At 50.9% G+C, this 22,507-nt stretch overlaps 1 protein-coding gene across 2 annotated transcripts in view; it reads right to left on the reverse strand.

Moving 5' to 3' along the window:
• LOC135912923 (uncharacterized) overlaps positions 1 to 22,507 on the reverse strand; it is an 89,333-nt gene that overhangs the window by 2,943 nt on the left and 63,883 nt on the right. Inside the window, exon 8 of one of the 2 annotated variants that reach the window (XM_065445540.1) lies at positions 4,304 to 4,387. In XM_065445540.1, coding sequence (XP_065301612.1) covers positions 4,304 to 4,387 — 84 coding nt within the window. Of the gene's footprint in view, positions 1 to 4,303; positions 4,388 to 22,507 lie in introns of those variants that run through there. The other variant, XR_010567831.1, reaches the window with a different exon arrangement.

Consider the following 22,507-nt stretch of genomic DNA (forward strand, 5'->3'; position numbering starts at 1 on the left):
TCTGAAATTTGCTAAAACTGTCGATCACTACTTTATGCAACCTTTTTTCATAATCTACACACCGGCTTTCCATTATGGTATCGACACATGGTGAATAAATACTTGCAAATTCGACAAACACATGTTACCTATGTGAAAAGCGCAACTCCAGCAAGCGCTTTGAGCGCTCGGGAGGCCAGTATACATTGCAAAAACTGAAGAATTCTCGATTGAAAAAAGAGTGAACAAGCCTGCATTTGATTTGAGACTTCAATTACGTGAACGAAGACGCCACGTTCACAGTGGTCACCTACAATTCATGTGGCGGCAATTATAGTGCGTTCAGATTATTCAACAGGTAAGGACTAAACTATAGCAAAGAAAGGAAAGGCTGCAACAGCTCTAAACTTTCCAGAGTTCCACAGCCACCAATAGTGACAAAACTGCTCACGGATGACAATCCGCCTCATGTAGTTCTCTTTAGCGGGGCTAGCCAGGTTGTGTCGGGTTACTATTCCAGTTTCGAACACTTATAAAAAAGAAAAAAGTTCAAATTTTTAAATTATCTTTTGCGTTCCAAAATTACAATCTCATAATGAGGCATGCTGTAATGGGGGACTACGGACAAAATTCGGTCACTTGGGAATCTTTAACATTCCCTCAATGTACGGTAGGTGGCTGCATTTCGCCTCGATCAAAATACGACTGCCGTGACCGGGATTTGATACCACGATCTCGTGCTGAGCAGTGAAACGCCATAGCCACTAAGCCACCAGCGCAGGTGGAAAAGAAAATTAGGAATATTCGATTTCTGAACCAAAGTCCACCTCCTTCTCCTCATCATCATCATCAGCCTGGCTATGCCCACTGCAGGGCAAGGGCCTCTCCCATACTTCTCCAACTACCCCAGTCATGTGCTAATTTTGTCCATGTTGTCCCTGCAAACTTCTTAATCGCATCCGTCCACCTAACTTCCTGCATCTCCCATGCTACGCTTCCCTTCCCTTGGAATCCAGTCCGTAAACCTAAATGCCCACAGGTTATCTTCCCGCCTCATTACATGTCCTGCCCACGCCCATTTCGTTTTCTTGATTTCAACTAAGATGTCATTAACTCGCGTTTGTTCCCTCACCCAATCTTCTCTCTTCTTATCCCCTTAACGTTACACACATCATTCTGCTTTCCATAGCTTGTTGCATCGTCCTCAATTTAAGTAGAACCCTTTTCGTAAGCCGCCAGGTTCCTGCCCCGTAGGTGAGTACAGGTAAGACACATCTGTTATACACATTTCTCTTGAGGGGTAATGACAACCTGCTGTTCATGATTTGAGAATGTCTGCCAAATGCCTCGCAGTCCATTCTTATTTTTCTGATTATTTCAGTCTCATGATCCGGATCTGCGGTCACTACCTGCCCTAAGTAGATGTATTCCCTTACCATTTCTAGTGCCTTGCTACCTATCCTAAGGTGCTGCTCTCTTCCGAGACTGTTAAACATTACTTTAATTTTCTGCAGATTAATATTTAGACCCCCCCTTTTGCCAAAGTAGGTTACCACATAAGGTGCGGGCTCTGTTGATTTTTTTGCCCTCGATGCAGACTTCGCTCCTGATGCAGGCATGCTGGGTTGTCACATGCATCACTGAAGCATAAAGTTAATTTTAGCCACGACAATTTCACGCAACTAGGGTGCTTCAGGGAGTCAAGAAATACATATAAAACCGATTAGACGCGACCTAGTACTGACCTACAATCAAAGAGAGCCTATATGTTTTCGTATGCTGCGTGAAACAACGCCAATTAGGGCAGTGGTAAATGCGTGTCGTCTGCGCTGACACTGCTCAAAAGATGCCGATTTCTGTGCGACAGAACGGTTACGCCATCTGTCACCGCGTGGCGTGTTTACCGCGTTTTTGTGTAACGGTGACAAATTTTGCCACTGGTTCATTGCAGTGATATCGCGAGCTGCTGGTGTGTTACCACGGGCTAGCTTCAGCGCCTAATATCGAGAACCAATCTCAGGAAGGCAGCCGCAGAGATAACATACGAACTTTTCTGCCGAGGTAAGATAAAGCGTGTCAGCTCAGCAATGATACTCACTTCTATTGAAGTGGGCAAACGGGTTATAAACAGCCGCCCGCTCGACCTGAAACGTGTAGGCTCAGGCTGGTGTCAGAGGCCACCACGTGAAGCGATAGCGCTAATTCCATTGCATCCGCGCAAAGAAAAATTGGAGGACGCTTAAGCTTCGCCTTCAAGAGTGGGACGCGACAGCGTTCCCGTCGACCCGCCAAGGGGTATATGACAATGCGCTACGGCACAGCAATCACTTACGATGCGCCCCGCATCGGACTTAGCGCCCACCTATCACGCGGTGAGCGTCGAGCAACGCAGCGTTGGGCGCGGCAACGAAACGTGCGCCTGAGCGAACGAAACGAACCAAAGAACTCGGTGTCTCGGAGGGGAAACGATCTCGTGATCGGCACGGGCAGAGAGATAGATAGTAATCTAAACCGGAAGCACGGCGAAGCGTCGTCAGGGGAGAGGGAGTCCCGCGACGCGCCTGGCAGCGGTCCCAATGCGCGCGCGGCGCGCCTCCTGTCGGGGCAGCGCCGTACATTGAGAGGAGGGGGTCTTCTGTGTTTGCCGCAAGATGGCTCTGCGTGTGCGGAAAGCGCAGAAGAAATGCAGCGGAAACGCACTTCGCAACTCGTGTAATTGTGACTTCTGTACGTTACATGTTCATAATTACCGATATACACCGCAGTATAACTTTCTACGGCTCGTTTCGAAGGCAACACCGCATTCACTAGAGGCGCGTTTGCACCGCTTGGAAGCAACGAACTCGTGGCTGAGTGGTAGCGTCTCCGTCTCACACTCCGGAGACCTGGGTTCGATTCCCACCGGGCCAATCTTGGAAGTTGCTTTTTATTTATGAAGCGCCTGCCGTGATTTATCGCTCACGGTCAACGCCGCCGACGCCGACGCCGACGACACCGGCTTTTCTGCGACACGAGCTCCTTAACGCTATCGCGTTAAAATCTGCAGGAGACCAAGAGATGGATTCAGGGTACCCTCCGGGGAGATGGGATAGGACCTGATTAAGAGGAAACTTTAGCTCGGGCCCAACTCCGATGCGGCCTATAATCAAATACATGTAAAACGCAAAAACGTTTTCCTGAGATAATCCCGGACCGATTTTAATGAAATTTGTTGCATTTGAGAGAAACAGTTAAATTCTAGTGACTGTTGGAAGCGCAATTTCGATTTTGGACCTGAAGTGTGTTAAAAAATTTTTCAAATATTCAACAGTTTGAAAGAAATAGAAGCACGAAGTTTACAAATTCATAGCTGTGCATCAAGAACATATATCGCAGTTCTGTAAAGGGCATCCATTAGATAATTCAAAGCGGACAAATCGGATGTGTAATTTTACAACTTATATGAATTGGTTACGTCATTTACAAGGGTTCTGCAAAAGCTGCATTTTCGCATTACAAAATTTTTGAGATTCATGCGTAACAAATCCATTTGGTCCGCGTTAGATTTACTATTAGATGGAACTCACAGAATTGTCATATCATTTTTTTATTACTGAATTACAGTTTTAAATTTATAGTTTTGTTTTCATGAAAGTTTTCGATATCTGCCAATCTTTAATAAAAAATTTACGACAAAAGTAAAAAATTCTAAACCAACAGTCACTACACTAAGTTTTTATTTTAAATCCAACAAACAACGTCAAATTTGGTGCAGTGGTTGCTGAGAGAAAGAATTCTCCTTTTACATGTATTTAGACAGGAGGACCCGAGCAAAAGCTTCCTCTTAAACGTACAGCTAACGGAGGGGTACGGGATTGCCGGCTCGCTGCACGCTCAATACTGGGAGCCGGCGTGCCTCGGAAATGTCCCTTTGGCCCTCTCCCCATCTACCATTGCAGTGAGACCTCGACAGAAACAGCTTCTGCAATATCGCACGGTATGGAGAAACAACCTTAAGCCAACCGAGATAATTGACAGAGATTGCTCTTCAAGTGAGGTCAGCGGTAGTCTACACCATCATTCACTTTCCGTGCAGTAGGCAAATGAGTACAAGGACGTAAAAGGGCAGAACTTGGTGCTCTCTCGCCTGAAGAAAGCAGGTTGCGCACAGCTACGCTCATCAGGGCAAAGGAGGTTGCCTCCGTTTCCCTGGTACAGCGGAAGTGTTTCGGGGACAGCCATAAACCGCTGCTTCTGTGGTACGAATGACGCTTGTCAATAGTTCAGCGGGCACTATACTTTCCAAGTCCAATAGAAATTACACAAAGCAGAGTAAGTCACTCACTTTGCCTTGAGGTCGTGGGCGATGTTCTCTTCTTCCTTGCGGACCGTGCTCAAGCAGGAAATATTTTTGTGCAGCACTTCTGTACTGTAATCGAAACAAATGCGAGGTGTGACAAGGTGGGACACATGCTCAAATAAAAACAAACACGATTTGCTATTGGTATTTGTTATACCAGGTGGCTTTTTTCTCTCGCTTTTTTTTAATTTGAAGACGTTTGTAGAAAAAATGTATTCGGCAAATGGCGTTACTTTGTTTTTGCAGCTGCATTTATGAAATAGGCGGATCGTACTTGCGCGAGAAATCGCAATTTGCAGGTAACATGTTCGACATATATTGCAAATTCGAATAGCTATATTAAAGCCGAGCAGCAGTGATGTCACGTTTTCTTAGCAGGAATTGTTAGCCTAGCAGTTCGAAATATCCGGCCTTAAGGTGTTCCACGAAATACACGGACGTTTGAGCCTACTGACATGTGGACGTGTTTATGTTTTACGGGTGAGCGCTTTTCACCATCTATCCAATGTTATTGCTCAGCGTGGGACTCGGCCGCATTTATTGGAAGTTTCTCAAATGGTATCGATGGTGCCGTTGTCAGCGAAGCTTGTATAATCTGATTGCATGTGCGACGTGAATTGCGTAGAACTTTCGGAAAGACACGCGGGCACAACTGATTACTCTGGAACTTTAGATGACTCGTGTATAAAAAAGGGCGCACTTGACCAGCACATCAGATTTTCGGCATTCGCCGACTGTGTTCTCCGCTGTCGCCGTTCTTTGAGTGCAGTCTGTTTTTAAGGCCACAAGTTCGCCCAATAAAACGATAGTTCCGTCATTCCTAGTTTTGTTGCTTTTTTGCCGTCACTACCACGTGACATCTGGTGGAGGTGCTAGTGCGTACGTGTACCGAACAACCCCGCAGAGGCCCGATCCAAGCCCGAAGCCGGACAACATCAACGTCGCCAAGGGCCAATGAGCTAGCCGTTGGCAGCTGCCAGCAGACTGCTACTGGAATACGGAACTCTTCCCGAGAGGACCATAGGGATCAAGCCCAAGTCAGCAACCCCAATGGCTGCCCCAACATACCCCATTCTGCTGCAACAACCTCGGGACCCACCAACCTACTATGGATCATCGTCTGAAAACCAAGAAACCTGGCTGGAGACCTATGAACGAATCGCAACTTTCAACAACTGGGACTCCGATGACTAGCTGCCGCACGTATTCTTAGCCTTAGAAGACGCCGTCAGAAGGTGATTTGAGAACCGAGAGTCGACGCTGACAACGTGGGACCTGTTCCATAGCGGCTTCTTGCGGATCTTTAGAAGCATTTTGCTCAAGTTAAGGGCCGAAGCTAAGCTAGATTCCCGAATACCCAACGGGAACATAGCAATCTTCTCCGAGGAGATGACGCGCTTGTTCTGCCATGCCAACCCGTATATGCCTGAAGAGAAGAAAATCCCATTCCTCATGCGTAGGGTAAAGCAAGAGCTCTTCGCCGGATTGATACACAACGCACCCAGAACTGTTGCTGAATTTGTTTCCGAAGCAACAACCATTGAGAAGACACTCGATCTGATCCGTCGATAGCTGAGTTGGTAGAGCGGTGGACTGTAGGAGTGCTGCAGGGGAAGACGCTCGATATGCGGACAAGCCAGTATAACCACCGAATCTACACCGATATTCAAGCACTCGGCAGTGATCACATGTGAGAGACTCTCAGAGTGGCCGTTTGCGAGGAACTGCAGAAGCTCTTCCCAACGCTGCAGCCTCAAGTGGCCTTAATCGCCGACATCGTCAAAGAAGATGTTCAGCGATCGCTTGGAGTTCTTGAGGTGCAACCACAATTAGCGAAACCCCAGCCAGAATAGATGACATACGCCGCCGTAGCTCGCCGCCAGATTCCCCTCCGCGCCCGCGCCAGGGCCCCATGACACCGTGATTACGTCGCCAGACGCCACAACCACCCCCGTCACTTCGCCCTCCTGTTGGCCAGCACAACGCCCCGAGGAAGATAGACATTTGGCGCACCCCCGACCGCCACCTGCTCGGCTGCCATTTTACGGAAGCCGGCCATGTGTACCGCCGATACCCATACTGCGACTCGGGACGGCGAGGGTTCGCCGTCAACCAGCCGCGTCCACAGCTTCGGGAGCGCCCTCGTCACATCACCGACTTCTTCGCCGCCACTCAAGAGGAGGTGTTGGTGACTCTCGCGTTCGCCATCACCAGACCACTACCTGTCACCGCAACGCCGACCGTGCAATGGCCGAGCCCGGGGCCGGTCTGCGAGCCTATACCTGGAAAACTAAAAGCAGCAACCAATGGAGGTACGGTTGCTGTTCGTCGAGCTGACGAAGATCCTCGGCTGCCGACGAACACACCGAAGAAAAGACCATCTCTACGATATACCAACGAGACGCCGCCATCCCGACGTACTATAGAAGTATAGAATACGCCGACAAAAGAGGACCTGACGACGCGACGTTCTAGCCACACGTCAACACGACGCAGTCAAGATCAAACGCCAGGACCTAAATGTAACGCAAGACAAAGAACCACCGACCTCGGTGTCCTTCTGACAGCTACGCAGTCACCATGCAAAGTAATCACGTGGACCGTCGCGTTTGCTGACGTGCGGTGTGGTGAGAAAAGACTCGAAGGCGGTAATGGGATGGGTTGCACAAGCGGCCATATAATTCACACTATTCTCTTACATGCAAACAAGTAAGATTCCCTAGCACAGATTATCTTCTAGCGTATAAAGTCTTACGACGTGGCGTACTACGGAGTTTCAGTTACTCGCCCAATAACGCGCAAAGTCCGGGCGTCGCAGCATACGGCCCCCTCGTGGTCGTTACGTGTAGTAGGAGCTTTCGTTGACATGCCGGATGCGTCGGAGGCGGCTTGGGTAGGCGATGACGGGGACGCGGCGACAGCGGCTTGGTTGGTGGCTCAAGATTCTGACACCGGAACTTTGAGAGCACCAGACTTCTGAGCGCACAGGAACTGCAAGATCTCAGGGCCCTGCCGGGCACAGGACATGGGCAGGACCTCGGTTCGGCGGCTCGCGACCCGTCCGAGGCTGCCGAGCGGTACACCCGGGTAGCCCTGTCGGGAGTCCTTCCACGAACCTCGCTTGGTCCTCCTTCGATCGGCCCTGCTGGCCGCAGCTGCCCGTTCGCCGTTGTCTTCCTCTTTCTTTTTCTTCTGCGACCAACTCTTGTGCTATCTTATTTCTCGCGTCGTGCCGCATGTGCAGTTGACATCGTCGTCTTTCACCAGACACCGCCTTAGTGGACACAGGAGCCGCCTACTCCGTAATGAGTGGGCCCCTTGCCGCCCAGCTAAAGGAAGTTAAAACTGCATGGGAAGGCCCTCAAATCCATACAGCTGGCGGACATCTGATAACTCCGACAGGAATCTGCACGGTAAGAATTACGTTTAATAACTGTACCGACAATAACAGGGTCGTTATCCTCCAAGAGTGTTCACGAGAGGTCATTCTCGGCATGGACTTCCTGAACAAACACGGCGCAATCATCGACCTGAAGTCGTAGTCCATAACGCTATGGGAAGATCAAGCGATACCACCGGAAAGCCCTCGTAGTCGCCACGCCTTGGGTGTGCTTAAATATTCAGTGTGCATCCCACCTCGCTCCAGCATTGTTATTTCCGTCGGCACTGAAACACTCGCAGACGTAGAAGCTGTCATCGAGCGTGATCAGTGACCACTGCTCCATCGTGAAATTTGCGTCGCAAAACTGCATGGAGGAAAAGCGAAAGTGATGCTCACAAGCATCAGCCAGGAGTTCACACACGCCAACAAGGGCACGACAATCACATCTGCATTGACCTATCGGATTATGCCGCATCTACCCCCACGACAATAGTCCCCGAACAAGATTTCGACATAACTTCGTCGCCCCGTAAGTAAGCAGCTGCAGCAGCTCGGAAAGCTCCTCCGACGATACAAAGACTACTTGTCGACGTCGTCGAGGATTTGACGAACACCAGTTGCAAGGCATCGCATAATAACCGAAGAGTGCGCTCGACCACTCCGCCAGAGCCCTTACCGAGTTTCGACGCGTGAAGGTGAAGCTATAAGGCAACGAGTTGATGAAATGCTGCGCGACGATGCCATCCAGCCGTCGAAAAGCACGTGGGCATCTCTTGTAGTTTTGGTGAGAAAGAAGGACGGAACCCTGCGTCGTCGACTAAACAAGGTCGCGAAGAAGGACGTTTACCGCCTCCCACGGATAGACACGGATAGGTGCGAAGCAACTGACCATGGCGGCGGTCAGACCTGTGACGCAGCGGAGGGTGCTAAGAATATCTGGATCCGGACAGGCCGCCATTGGAATTTGAACCTGGTAACGTTTAACGCTAGAACGTTATGTAGTGAGGCGAGTCTAGAAGTGCTATTGGAGGAATTAGCGGGCAGTAAATCGGATATAATAGGGCTCAGTGAGGTTAGGAGGACAAAAGAGGCATAGACTGTGCTAAAACGCGGGCATGACCTGTGCTACCTGCGCTCGGCGGAATGACCAGAACTAGGGGGCGGATTCCTGATTCATAAGAATATAGCTGGTAACATACAGGAATTCTATAGCATTAACGAGAGGGTGGCAGGTCTTGTGAAACTTAAGAGGCACAAATTGAAGGTCGTAAAGGCCTACGCCCTTACATACAGTCATAATGACAAGGAAGTCCAAAGCTTCTATGAAGACGTGGAATCAGCGATGAGTAAAGTCAAAACAAGATACACTATACTGATGGGCAACTTCACTGCCAGGGTAGGCAAGAAGCAGGCTGGAGACAAGTGGTGGAATATGGCATAGGTTCTAGGAATAGCAGGGAATGGTTATTAGTAGAGTTTGCAGAACAGAATAATATGCGGGTAATGAATACCTTCTTCTGCAAGCGGGATTGCCGAAAGTGGACGTGGAGGAGCCCGAACGGCGAGACTAGAAATGAAATAGACTTCATACTCTGCGCTAACACTGGCATCATACAAGATGTGGACGTGCTCGGCAAGGTGCGCTGCAGTGACCACAGAATGGTAAGAACTCGAATTAGCCTAGATTTGAGGAGGGAACGGAAGAAACTGGTACACAAGAAGCCAATCAATGAGTTAGCGGTAAGAGGGAAACTAGAGAAATTCCGGATAAAGCTACAGAACAGGTATTCGGCTTTAACTCAGGAAGAGGACCTTAGTGTTGAAGCAATGAACGACAATATTGTTACGTAAGAAGACGCAAATGAAAAGCTATATACAAGTATATTTACAACATAATACGCCGCACTTGGCCAAGAGGCAACAGCCCGCGCTAGCCTCCAATCGTTGTCGTCGTCTTCGTACTGCTCGCCTCTTCGTCATCGGTGAGAGAGAGAGAGAACAACTTTAGTGAAAATGCCTGCAGAGTCGGTTAGGCTCCCTCCACGCAGGGAGGACAAGCTTTCACCGCGACGCGGCCACTACGTCAGTCTCGTGCATTGTGCTCCTCGAGGTCTGCGTGCCTCGCTACTTCCGGGGATCCGAGAGGGTCGCCGCCCCCTTCCTGGGGGTGCTGCTCCCTTCTCGGTTTCGCGCCGTCGCTGCCTCTCTAGAGCTGCGACCAACAGAGACCAACAGAGCGCTCAAGAACCTCAACGAAGCGGCCATCGAAGCGCTCACGAACTTCTACAACAAGTGCTGGCAAGAAGGAAGGCTGCCCAAGCAATTGAAAGCAGCCAAGACGATCCTCATCCCCAAGCCTGGCAAGCCGCCCAACATAGAGAACCTCAGGCCGATCTCGCTGACTTCGTGCGTGGGAAAGGTCCTCGTCATCGGTAATACTATTCCGTAGCACTACCCCCGGCGGCAAAAGCGCCGTCCCGGAGCGACTAAAGGCCGGACTTGGAAACAGTGTAGTAGGCCTTGAGCCTACTGACGTGCACGACATCACTAGGTGCCACAGTAGATGACGAGGTTGAGCTCACAGGGGCAATTTCGTACGTCACAGGCGTCACCTGGCGCAGCACGCGGTAGGGCCCTGTGTATCGCGAAAGGAGCTTCTCTGAAAGTCCGACGTGACGGGAGGGCGACCAGAGGAGCACGAGCGCACCAGGCGAAAACTGTACGTCACGGTGGCGGGCGTTGTACTGACGCTGCTGAGTGGTTTGCGAGTCCGTCAGTCGAGCACGGGCAAGCTGGCGTGCATGGTCGGCGAGAGCGATGGCGTCGCGCGCATACTCGCTTGTTGAGATCGAAGCAGGAGGAAGTGCCGTGTCAAGGGGCAAGGTCGGTTCGCGACCGTAGAGCAGATAAAAGGGAGAAAATCCGGCGGTGTCGTGCCGGGAAGAATTATAAGCGAATGTGACGTAAGGAAGGGCGATGTCCCAGTCGCGGTGGTCCTTGGAAACGTACTTTGACAGCATATCGGTAAGAGTACGGTTTAACCGCTCTGTCAGGCCATTGGTTTGAGGATGGTATGAGGTAGTCAGCTTGTGTTGAGTGGAGCAGGAACGTACAATGTCGGCGATAACTTTCGAGAGGAAGTTACGACCACGGTCAGTGAGCAGCTGTTGCGGGGCGCCATGAAGTAAGATAATGTCACGCAAGAGGAAGTCCGCGACGTCAGTGGCGCAACTGGTAGGGAGAGCCCGCGTGATAGCATATCGGGTGGCGTAATCAGTTGCGACGGCTACCCATTTGTTCCCAGAGGATGACGTGGGAAAGGGACCGAGGAGGTCTAATCCAACACGAAAGAACGGTTCCACAGGGACAGTGATCGGCTGGAGATGACCGGCAGGTAGCACCTGGGGTGTTTTCCGACGCTGGCAGGTATCGCAGGCAGCAACATACTGTCGGACGGAGTGAGCGAGACCAGGCCAATAGAAGCGGCGGCGGACGCGGTCGTACGTGCGGGTTACGCCAAGATGTCCTGCAGTAGGTGCGTCATGCATCTCAAAGAGCACAGTCTGTCGTAGATGTTTTGGCACGACAAGAAGAAGATCAGATCCGTCAGGAAGGAAGTTCCTGCGGTACAGAATGCCGCCCTGGAGGACATATCGGCGAACGGATGCGTCGGTAGGTGTAGAGCGCAGACGCTCGATGAGTACTCGCAGCGATAGGTCTCGGTACTGCTCATCGGCGATGTTAGCGAAGGCAGACACAGAGAAAATGCCGTCGGCGGTACTACTGTCGTCGTCAGGCTCGTCTACCGGGTAGCGAGACAGGCAGTCAGCGTCCTTGTGTAGTCGGCCAGATTTGTAGGTGACAGAGAACGAATATTCTTGGAGGCGTAAGGCCCAGCGACCAAGTCTTCCTGAAGGGTCTTTCAATGAGCATAACCAACAAAGCGCGTGATGGTCTGTGATAACGGAAAAGGGTCGGCCATATAAGTATGGGCGGAACTTCGCAACCGCCCAAACTAGGGCCAGACACTCACGCTCAGTGATGGAATAGTTGCGCTCCGCGGGTGAGAGGAGCCTGCTGGCGTAAGCGATAACACGGTCGTTGCCGCGCTGGCGTTGTGCCAGTACTGCGCCAATTCCGTGACCGCTGGCATCAGTACGAACTTCGGTAGGCGCAGAAGGATCGAAATGGGCCAGAACGGGAGGCGTTGTGAGAACGTCGATTAGATGCGAGAATGCAGAGGCCTCGTTATCGCCCCACTGGAAAGGGGCGTCTTTCTTCAAAAGCTCGGTTAGTGGTCGTGCTATGGCCGCGAAATTTTTCACGAAACGGCGGAAGTAGGAACAAAGGCCGATGAAGCTGCGCACATCCTTGACACACTTCGGAACAGGAAAGTGCGTAACAGCATGGATCTTGCCTGGGTCCGGTTGCACTCCGTTCGCGTCAACGAGATGCCCAAGCACGGTAATCTGGCGACGGCCGAATTGGCACTTCGATGCGTTCAGTTGCAGACCGGCGCGACGAAAAACGTCCAGGACTGCCGAGAGGCGCTCGAGGTGCGTAGCGAACGTTGGGGAGAATACTATGACGTCGTCCAAGTAGCACAGGCATATGGACCATTTGAAACCGTGAAGAAGGGAGTCCATCATGCGTTCAAAAGTGGCAGGAGCGTTACATAGACCAAACGGCATCACTTTGAATTGATAAAGACCGTCCGGAGTTACAAAAGCAGTCTTCTCGCGGTCGAGATCGTCCACAGCAATCTGCCAGTAGCCGGAGCGGAGGTCAATAGAAGAGAAGTAGCGAGCACCATGGAGGCAGTCAAGGGCGTCATCGATCCGAGGTAGGGGATACACGTCCTTTTTGGTAACCCTGTTAAGGTGCCGATAATCCACGCAAAAGCGCCATGAGCCATCCTTCTTTTTTACCAGTACAACCGGTGACGCCCATGGACTACATGACGGTTCTATGATCTTATTGACAAGCATTTTGCGAACTTCAGCGTGAATAACTTGACGCTCAACCGGTGACACTCGATACGGGCGGCGATGAATAGGAGGGGCATCGCCGGTATTAATGCGATGTTTAACAGTTGTAGTTTGGGCCAAAGGACGATCGTGAAAGTCAAAAATATCGTTGTAGGAAAACAGAACGCGGTAGAGCTCACGAGCGTGCTCGGACGGCATGTCTGGCGCAATCATTTTCTGTAAGTCGGCGATGGTGCAAGTTGTCGACTGAGATGTTAGAGGAGGATCGGCTGAATGGCTGTCTACCTCAATAGATGCTATTGAGTGATCTTCGAATGAGCAAAGCTGGGCCAGAGACATCCCGCGTGGCAGCACTTGTGTCGTCAAGCCAAAATTGACCACGGGCAGGCAGACGCAATTAGCCGTAATAGATAAAACGGTATGAGGTACCGTGATCCCGTGTGTAAGGAGGACGTCTTGTATAGGAGCCGCGATATAGTGACCGTCGGGCACTGGTGGGGATGACACTAGGTCAACGTAAGTCAGTGCCGTAGGTGGCAAGCGAACAAAGTCGACGGAACTGAGGCGACTGGGGTGTGGTTCAGCGGGATCCAGAACAGGCAGGTCAAGGCGGAGAGTACTGGCGGAACAATCAATTAGAGCAGAATGTGCGGAGAGGAAGTCTAAGCCGAGGATGATGTCATGGGGACAGTGGGCGATGACCGTGAATAGCACGACTGTTGAGCGATCGGCGAAGGAGACGCGGGCGGCACACATACCAATTACGGGGGCTGTTCCGCCATCGGCGACACGGACAAGAAGCGTCGTGGCGGGCGTGATTATTTTTTTCAGGCGGGTACGAAAGTCCGCGCTCATTACCGACAAATGCGCCCCAGTGTCTATAAGAGCAGATACAGGAACACCGTCGACTTGCACGTCAAGAAGGTTCAGATGAGTGGGCAACGTCAGTGGAGGATTTGGCGGCGTAGGGAGCAATGCAGCGTCACCTCGAGGCGCTGCATCATTCAGTTTTCCGGCTGGGAGCGGCGTCCGAAGGGAGTCGGCGAAAAGGAGCGACGGGGCTGGGGAGAGCGAGATTGTCGTCCTTGGGGCGAAGGTGAACGAGAATAGGGGCGGTTCGGCGCAGGAGAGTCAGTGGCGGCATTATCGGAGCGTGCGGCATAAAGACGAGAAGGGCCACCCGAGGGGCGAGAATAGGCAGTATAAGCAGACCGGGTCGGGGAAGTCCAGCGACTTCGACAGTGCCGAGAAATGTGCCCGATGCGACGGCAGTGAAAACAAATGGGCTTGTCGTCAGCAGTGCGCCATTCAGCTGGGTTGCGGAAACGTGGTGGGTAAGACGATGCGGGACGGGCGGAATCGAAGAAGCCGGATGGGTATCAGGGTGATGGGCCGAGCAGATGGTGTGAAGGCCCATGTTTTCGAACTCCTGGCGGACAACTGCCTGGATCAGGGAAACCGTGACTGCCGGTGCGTTGGTGGGGCTGGAGTCGAAGGCAGCCGGATAGGCGGCCTCAATCTCACGCCGAACGATCTTGGTAATATCGCCGGTGTTGTTGGGACGAGGAGCGTCGGCACAGGAAGAAGTCGCTGGGGTGTTGGGCAAACGGGCAAACTGCTGATCGATACGTCTGCTTTTAGCGAGTTCCAGGCGGCGGCACTCTTTGATAACAGCATCCACCGTCGCGACGTTGTTGAACACGAGCAAGTTGAAGGCGTCATCGGCAATGCCTTTGAGGATGTGGGATACCTTGTCTGACTCAGGCATGTATGCATCAACTTTGCGGCACAGAGCCAGGACGTCCTGAATGTACGTGACATAGGGCTCTGTTGACGTCTGCACACGGCCGGAAAGCGCCTTCTGCGCGGCAAGTTTCTGACCGTAGGGGTTGCCGAACAAGTCTCGGAGCTTTTGCTTGAACAAATCCCAACTAGTGAGCTCCTCTTCGTGCGTCCGAAACCAAACTCGAGGAGTGCCACCGAGGTAAAAGACTACATTGGCGAGCATGATAGTAGGGTCCCACCGGTTATTGCGGCTGACGTGTTCGTACAGGCTGATCCAGTCGTCGACGTCGTCCCCATCTTTGCCCGAGAATACGCCAGGATCACGAGGAGCAGGGAGAGAGATGTAGGTCGTCGAAGTGGCAGGAGGGGTCGGAGGCGGCTGAGTCGAATTGTCATCGCCGGGAGCCATGAAGCTAGGCTCGACGTACCGTCCACTGCGAAGCTCCGTGACGAGGTACAGGGAACGTCCACCTCCACCAGATATGTTACGTAAGAAGACGCAAATGAAAAGCTATATACAAGTATATTTACAACGTAATACGCCGCACTTGGCCAAGAGGCAACAGCCCGCGCTAGCCTCCAATCGTTGTCGTCGTCTTCGTACTGCTCGCCTCTTCGTCATCGGTAATACTATTCCGTAGCAATATCATGGGCATCATTAAGGAGTGCGCAATAGAAGTCGGTGGTAACGCCGTTAGACAGGATACCAGTAAGCTATCGCAGGAGACGAAAGATCTGATTAAGAAACGCAAATGCGTGAAAGCCTCTAACTCTACAGCTAAAATAGAACTCGCTTAACTTTCCAAGTTAATCAGCCGGCGTAAGACAGCTGACATAGGGAGGTATAATATTGCCAAAATTGAACATGCTCTAAGGAATGGAGGAAGCCTAAAAGTACTGAAAAGGAAACTAGGAATATGCAAGAATCAGATGCATGCGCTAAGAGACAAAGTCGACAATATCATTACTAATATGGATTAGATAGTTGAAGTGGCTGAAGAACTCTACAAAAGCTTATACAATACCAGTGGCACCCACGATGATAATGGAAGAGAGAACAATCTAGGGGAATTTGACATTCCACGAGTAACGCCGGAAGAAGCAAAGAAAGCCTTGGGAGCTATGCAAACGGGGAAGGCAGCTGGGGAGGATCAGGTAACAGCAGATTTGTTGAAGGATGGTGGGTAGATTGTTCTAGCTAAGCTGGCCACCCTGTATACTCAATGCCTCATGACGTCGATCGTACCGGAATCGTGGAAGAACGCTGACATAATCCTAATCCATAAGAAAGGGGATGCCAAAAACTTGCAAATTATAGACCGACCAGCTTACTGTCCGCTGCCTACAAAGTATTTACTAAGGTAATCACGAATAGAATCAGGAGCACCTAAGACTTCTGTCAACCAAAGGAGCAGGCAGGATTCCGTAAAAGCTACTCAACAATAGACCATATTCACACCATCAATCAGATGATAGAGAAATGTACGGAATATAACCAACCCTTATATATAGCTTTCATTGATTACGAGAAAGCGTTTGATTCTGTCGGAACCTAAGCAGTCATGGAGGCATTACGGAATCAGAGAGTAGACGAGCCGTATGCAAAAATACTGAAAGATATCTATAGCGGCTCCACAGCCACCGTAGTCGTCCATAAAGCGAGCAACAAAATCCCAATAAAGAAAGGCGTCAGGCAGGAAGATACGATCTCTCCAATGCTATTGGAGCGATCGGTATTCAGAGACCTGGATTGGGAAGAATTGGGGATAAAAGTTAATGGAAAATACCTTAGTAACTTGCGAATCGCTGATGATATTGCCTTGCTTAGTAACTCAGGGGACCAATTGCAATGCATGCTCACTGACCTGGAGAGGCAAAGCAGAAGAGTGGGTCTAAAAATTAATGTGCAGAAAACTAAAGTAATGTTTAACAGTCTCGGAAGAGAACAGCAATTTACAATAGGCAGTGAGGCACTGGAAGTCGTAAGGGAATACATCTACTTAGGGCAGGTAGTTACGATGGATCCGGATCATGAGACGGAAATAATCAGAAGAAAAAGAATGGGCTGGGGTGCGTTTGGCAGGCATTCTCAGATCATGAACAGCAGGTTGCCATTATCCCTCAAGAGAAAAGTATATAATAGCTGTGTCTTACCAGTACTCACCTACAGGGCAGAAACCTGGAGGCTTTCGAAAAGGGCTCTACTTAAATTGAGGACGACGCAACGAGCTATGGAAAAAGAATGATGGGTGTAACGTTAAGGGATAAGAAAAGAGCAGATTGAGTGAGGAAACAAACGCGCGTTAATGATACCTTAGTTGAAATCGAGAAAAAGAAATGGGGATGGGCCGGACATGTAATGAGGAGGGAAGATAACCGATGGTCATTAAGGGTTACGGACTGGATTCCAAGAGAAAGGAAGCGTAGCCGGGGGCGGCAGATAGTTAGTTGGGCGAATGAGTTCAAGAAATTTGCAGGGACAACATGGCCACAATTAGCACATGATCTGGGTAGTTGGAAAAGTATGGGAGAGGCCTTTACCCTGCAGTGAGCGTAACCAGGCTGATGATGATGATGACGGACAGACAACGCTTAGGTGTGGCTCTGCAACGCTAAATACTTCTTGTTGATGGATCTCAGAACTGGCTGCTGGCAAATAGAAATCGACGAAAGTGATCGAGAGAAGACTGCTTTCATCGAGCCAGAAGACTTCTGTGAGTTCAAGGTCATGGTATTTGGACTGTTCTCGGCGCCTGCAATGTTCCAGCACGTCATGGACACTATGTTAGCAGGATTGAAGTGGCATACCTGTCTTGATTACTTGGACTACGTCGTCGTCTCCGCTGCAAATTTCAACGATCACCTTAGGTGGCTTGCGACAGTACTAGAGGTCATCAAGTCATCAGGGCTCATTTGAAGCCGGAAGAGTGCCGCTTCGCTTACAATGAGCTTCTTTTCCTACGCCGTGCCATCAGCGAATCTGAAGTCCGCCCCAACGCGCAGAACACATTTGTCATCGCAAAGTTCCAGCAGACCATCCACAAGAACGCAGTACGTAGATTCCTTGACATGAGTGCCTACTATAGGTGCTTTTTCAATGACTTTTCACGCATCACTGAGTTGCTGACACATCTAATTAAATGTGATGTCGAGCCTAAATGAGAAACGCCCCAGGCCGAAGCATTTCAAGAACTGAAATTACGCATGCAGGCGCCAGTGGTACTTGCTGACTTCCACGAGGACGCTGATAGAGAAATCAACACTAACGCCAGTAGCATAGGCCTCGGTGGCGTCCTAGTCCAGAGGAAAGTCGGATTTCAATGGGTGATAGTTAACGCTAGCCGGTCACTGTCAAAAGCGGATGGCAATTATTCTATGAGCCAAAATAGATGCCTCGCCATCATTTGGGCTACAGCGAAATTCCGCCCTTACATATACGCCTGGCCGTTCAAAGTCGTCAACGACCATCACGTGTTGTGCTGGCTAGTGAATTTATAAAAAACGCTTCAGGACGACTGCCACGATGGAGCCTCAGACTGCAAGAATACGACATCACTGTAACCTAAGAGTGCGGACGAAAACACTCTGATGCTGACTGCTTCTCAGAGCGCCCCCATTGACCCACCACCGCAAGATGACGAGGATGACAACGCTTTCCTTGGAATAATAAGCGCAGAAGACTTCGCTGAAGAGCAACCAGTAGAGCCGGAGCTGGAAATCCTTTTCGAGTATAGGGATACGCTGTCCGCTTTTATAGTATAGGGTATACGCTGTCCGTAGGGCGTATAGGCGAGGATTGTCTTCATTCTCGCTTCAAAACAACCTACTCGTAAAGAACTTCTCGCCAGCCTGCGCCAACTACCTTCTTGTTCTTCAGTCAGCGCTGCGTCTAGATATACTGCACGCCCTACATGATCATATGACCACTGGTCAAATTGATTCTCCTGGACGCTATCGAGGATACAGGAAAAATATTACTGGCCGCGCCTGACCGCTGACGTCGCCCGTTACGTCACGACGTGCGGAGACAATCAGCGACGCAAGACACCACCGACAAGCCCAGCGGGGGCTCTATTCTCAACTAGCATGGCGACTGCACGGCCGCTAATACCCGCCACGTCACGCATCGAAGAAAATGGCGGAATGGCGCAGTAATCGTAGGCTTTGAGCTAGCTGCTTTATTTGTTATTCAAGGAGAAAACTGCTTTGCTTTACGAAGAACGTTAGGTTCGGGGCCTTCATTTCAGGGTCTTAGGCAAAACGTCAAGTTTGCGTGACGTTACGAAAGCAAAACGGGGCCATCAGCGCCATTTTGTATGTGTCGAGGCTACGTGACGCATCGAAGAAAATGGCGGAATGTCCAGAATAGTGCCTCAGGGCTACTACACCTGATAGAGCCTCGTTGACGACCATTTCAGCAGATGGAGATGAATTTATTTGGACCCTTTCTAACGTCAACATATGAAAATGAGAGGATCGTCGTGGAGACGGACTACCTCACCCGCTTCGCTGAAACGAAACCTCTGCAGAAAGGTGGTGCAGCCAAAGTGGCGAAATTCTTCGTCAGGAACATCCTGTTGCAACATGGCACCACAGAAGTCCTCGTCGCCGATGGAGGAACGGCCTTTGCAGCGGAGCTCACCCAAGCGATTCTGCAATACAGCCAGACAAGCCACAGGAGGACAACTGCATACCACCCGCAGATGAATAGTCGTACGGAGTGCCTGAATAAGACCCTCGCCGATAAGCTGGCAATGTACGTCGACGTCGAACACAAGACCTGCGTGGCCGTCCTGCCGTACATAACCTTCGCATGCAACACGGCGGTGCAAGAAACAACGCAGATAGCGCCGTTCAAGCTGGTTTACAGGAGGAACCTGACGGCGACTCTCAACGCCGTGCTGCCGCACGTCTGCGACGAAGACAATCTTGACGTTGCCACCTATTTCCAGCGCGGCCCAGAAGCCCGGCAGCTCGCGCACCTGCGGATCAAGAACCAACAGAGGACCGACCGCCGATACTACAACCCTCGACGGCGATACCAGCCAGGTGTCCTTGTTTCGGCTTGGACCCCGATACACCAATCAGGACTTAGCGAGAAGCTTTTACGCCGCTATTTCGGACCCTACAAGATCATCCGATGCATTGGTGCACTCGACTATGAGGTCGTACCAGACAGCATTTCGCTATCACAGCGGCGCCGCTCACGACCTGAAATAGTACATGTTGTACGACTAAAGCCGTTCTACCAGCGCGGCAGATCAAATTTTCGCCGATCGCAGACGGTGCTCGCCGCTGTCGCTGTTCGTTGAGTTTATTCTGTTTTGGAGTGCACAAGTTCGCCGAATAAAACGCTAGTTGCGTCATTCCCAGTATTGTTGTTTCCTTCACCGTCGCTACTACGCGACACTGCAGTCGAAAGCGCTGTGTGATGCAGTTAGTGACCATCCTAAAGAAATCATGACGCCAAATTTTCGAACATAATCTGTATTTTTTGAGGTAGTCGTTGTGATTTCAAGAACACGCTGGAAAAATTCTAGCGCATTTGAGCCAGCACGTAATTTGTAACTGAAATTTTTCATTACAATCGAAAGGCATAAAGTCTAGCAACACTGGCACTCTCGCGAGCCGTGGCGTCACAAGCTGCATGCTTGCCGAGCGAGCATGTATACTCCGTCGAAGGCTCCGCGTTTCAGCTGTGCGCGCATGCGGGAAACTTATATTTGTTCAGCTTGCCTCTGGAATTGCCACTACATAGACACCCCACCGCGGCGCCTATGTAGTGCGCTGGGTTGCCAGAGCTAACGGAGGAAGGAGAGTGCTGCGTATTGTTATTCAGTTTCTCTGAGGAGCCCGTCAATCGTAAGGCTTGGGAGATGAATGTGAGCAGGAAGAATACTGGCGCGTGTCTGACGGCTTTGTTTCCTTCTCGCAACAGTTCGCGCCAGATAGCTTTAACGAAGATTTGCGCCTGCTCGCCGAGTTTGTGATACCCGTGAAAAAGCTGAGGTTGCGGCTAGACGCGAGGCCGACCATGCTCGCGCACCGGCCCATCCGGCAGGCCAAACATCAGCCTTGCTTTCTTTTTTTTTTACAGCGAAGCTGTATACCGCTACCGTCCGAGGAAATTTCCGTGTTGTTGTGGTAAGCAAAAAAATCCCCATACGTAGGCTGTTCCCGAAGATATATTGCAATGCCGGGCCGACCCGCGGTGCAGGTGAAGCAGGCGTTAAGCACTCCTCATACGGGGGTCAATTCCAAAGATAGTGCAATGCCGGGCCCAGCCGCGGTGGAGGTAAAGCAGGCGTTAAGCACTCTCCATACGTGGGCCGATCCCGAAGACAGTGCAATGCCCGGCCGACCCGCGGCGGAGGTACCGTTTGCCATTAAGGGGCCCACATTGACAGCTTGGCTGATCATCCTTCTTCACAGAGTGGGAGGACACTGAAATCTTTGTTACCGATATCGGGTGCACTTTGCAATAAAGCAGTAAAGCAATAAAGCTTCAGCCAAAGCGTATATCGCTCATATCCTTGCACCATGGACACATGTGCGCGGCCATTTTTAACATATGACGCGCGGTACTAAAACGCGGGGCAGGTTAACAGAATCGTAGTTTTGTTGAGCACAGATTCAAGAAACATGCATGCACAGAATGCATGCCAGAAAACAATCCATGTGCATAACAGCGTGCATTGTGCGAAGAGGCGCCATACTTCGCCTCCCGTGAATGGCGGCCTAAGCACCGCTGCGCGCATGAAATATGATGAAATAAAGCTGTAGTAATCGACAGTGTGGAAAGCAGAGTAATAAACAATGGGCTTCTTGGATTTTCCACTTCTGGCTACCCGGGGGCTGCCAGAGCCAGCCAGAGCGTCTTCGTTTTTCTCGGTTTGCTCCGCCCACCACGCCACGCACTTCCGCCGGGCGTTCGTTCTGCTCGGGCTGGATGGTTCTGGCTACCCGCGGGCTGCCAGAACCTGCCAGGACGATTTTGGTCTGGCTGCTCTCTGGACGTTCTCTGGCTAGCAGATGACTAAAAGAGGCGATGGGCGCTCGCCACCATCTTTGCGGGGACTTCCTGGATTGCAACGCGGGCGCTTGAGGACTTAAATTTACCTCGCTCAGCCTACGGTCATCATTGCATTTCCTTACTTCTATCTTTTTAGGTGCTAATGCACCATCCCACATTGCGAAGCGGTGTGATACGAGCAGTGGCGAACCCTTTGAAGCTTTTATGTGTATGTGTGTATGTCCCCAAGGCTTCTTCGCGGCGCTGATCAGCGCGTCACGCTCTCATGCGTGCATGCTATCTGCATCGTGTTCCACGCAAGTTGTAGACGCTCGTCCACACATATTGCGGTACATTTTCGGTTCGTCTTTTTCTGGTGGTGTTCCTTTTCAGGTATCTCGCATATGTATGTGGAGATATCTCCTTTTTTGCAGTTAGCGAAGGCGTTGCAGCTAGCCCGTGTTCACTCCGTCTTTCCATCGTATGCTTTGGTGGCAGCTCGAAACCGACATGTGTCCGAACTGCAGGCCGTTTATGTAAGAACGCACTGATTGAGTAAAAGGCGCACGTACATTAGACACACGTGCATTGGCTTATTGCTCTCATGATCGCGACCAATGTTCTTTTTCGTGTGAAACTTTTCGCTGGTCACAGGCAGCGTGAATTTTCATGCGCCAGCCCCATCCCCAGCTCCTTAGTGTCAAAATGAGAAGCACCACCAGCCACGACAAACTTTCTGAAATCGAAGCTCAAGCAGGTCGGTATGAAGTTTTACGCGTATAAGACGTACCCGATGTGCTGCTTTCTCATGTCTTGTGAAATGATGACACAACGCCAACTCATCAATGTAGCCGATGGGCGACGTGATCGCTGCGAACAGTGATCCTCGAGCTATCGCTACCGAGGATACAATCACTTACGCACGATTTCACGTCTTGCTACCGGATGCGTCGGAGGCCATCTGTTGCGATGCACAAGATGAGGTTGGCCCAGTACGCGCCCTGTGCCGAGTCACGCAATAT

The sequence above is a fragment of the Dermacentor albipictus genome, chromosome 1, assembly GCF_038994185.2.
Source record: "Dermacentor albipictus isolate Rhodes 1998 colony chromosome 1, USDA_Dalb.pri_finalv2, whole genome shotgun sequence".
NCBI lineage: Eukaryota > Metazoa > Arthropoda > Arachnida > Ixodida > Ixodidae > Dermacentor > Dermacentor albipictus.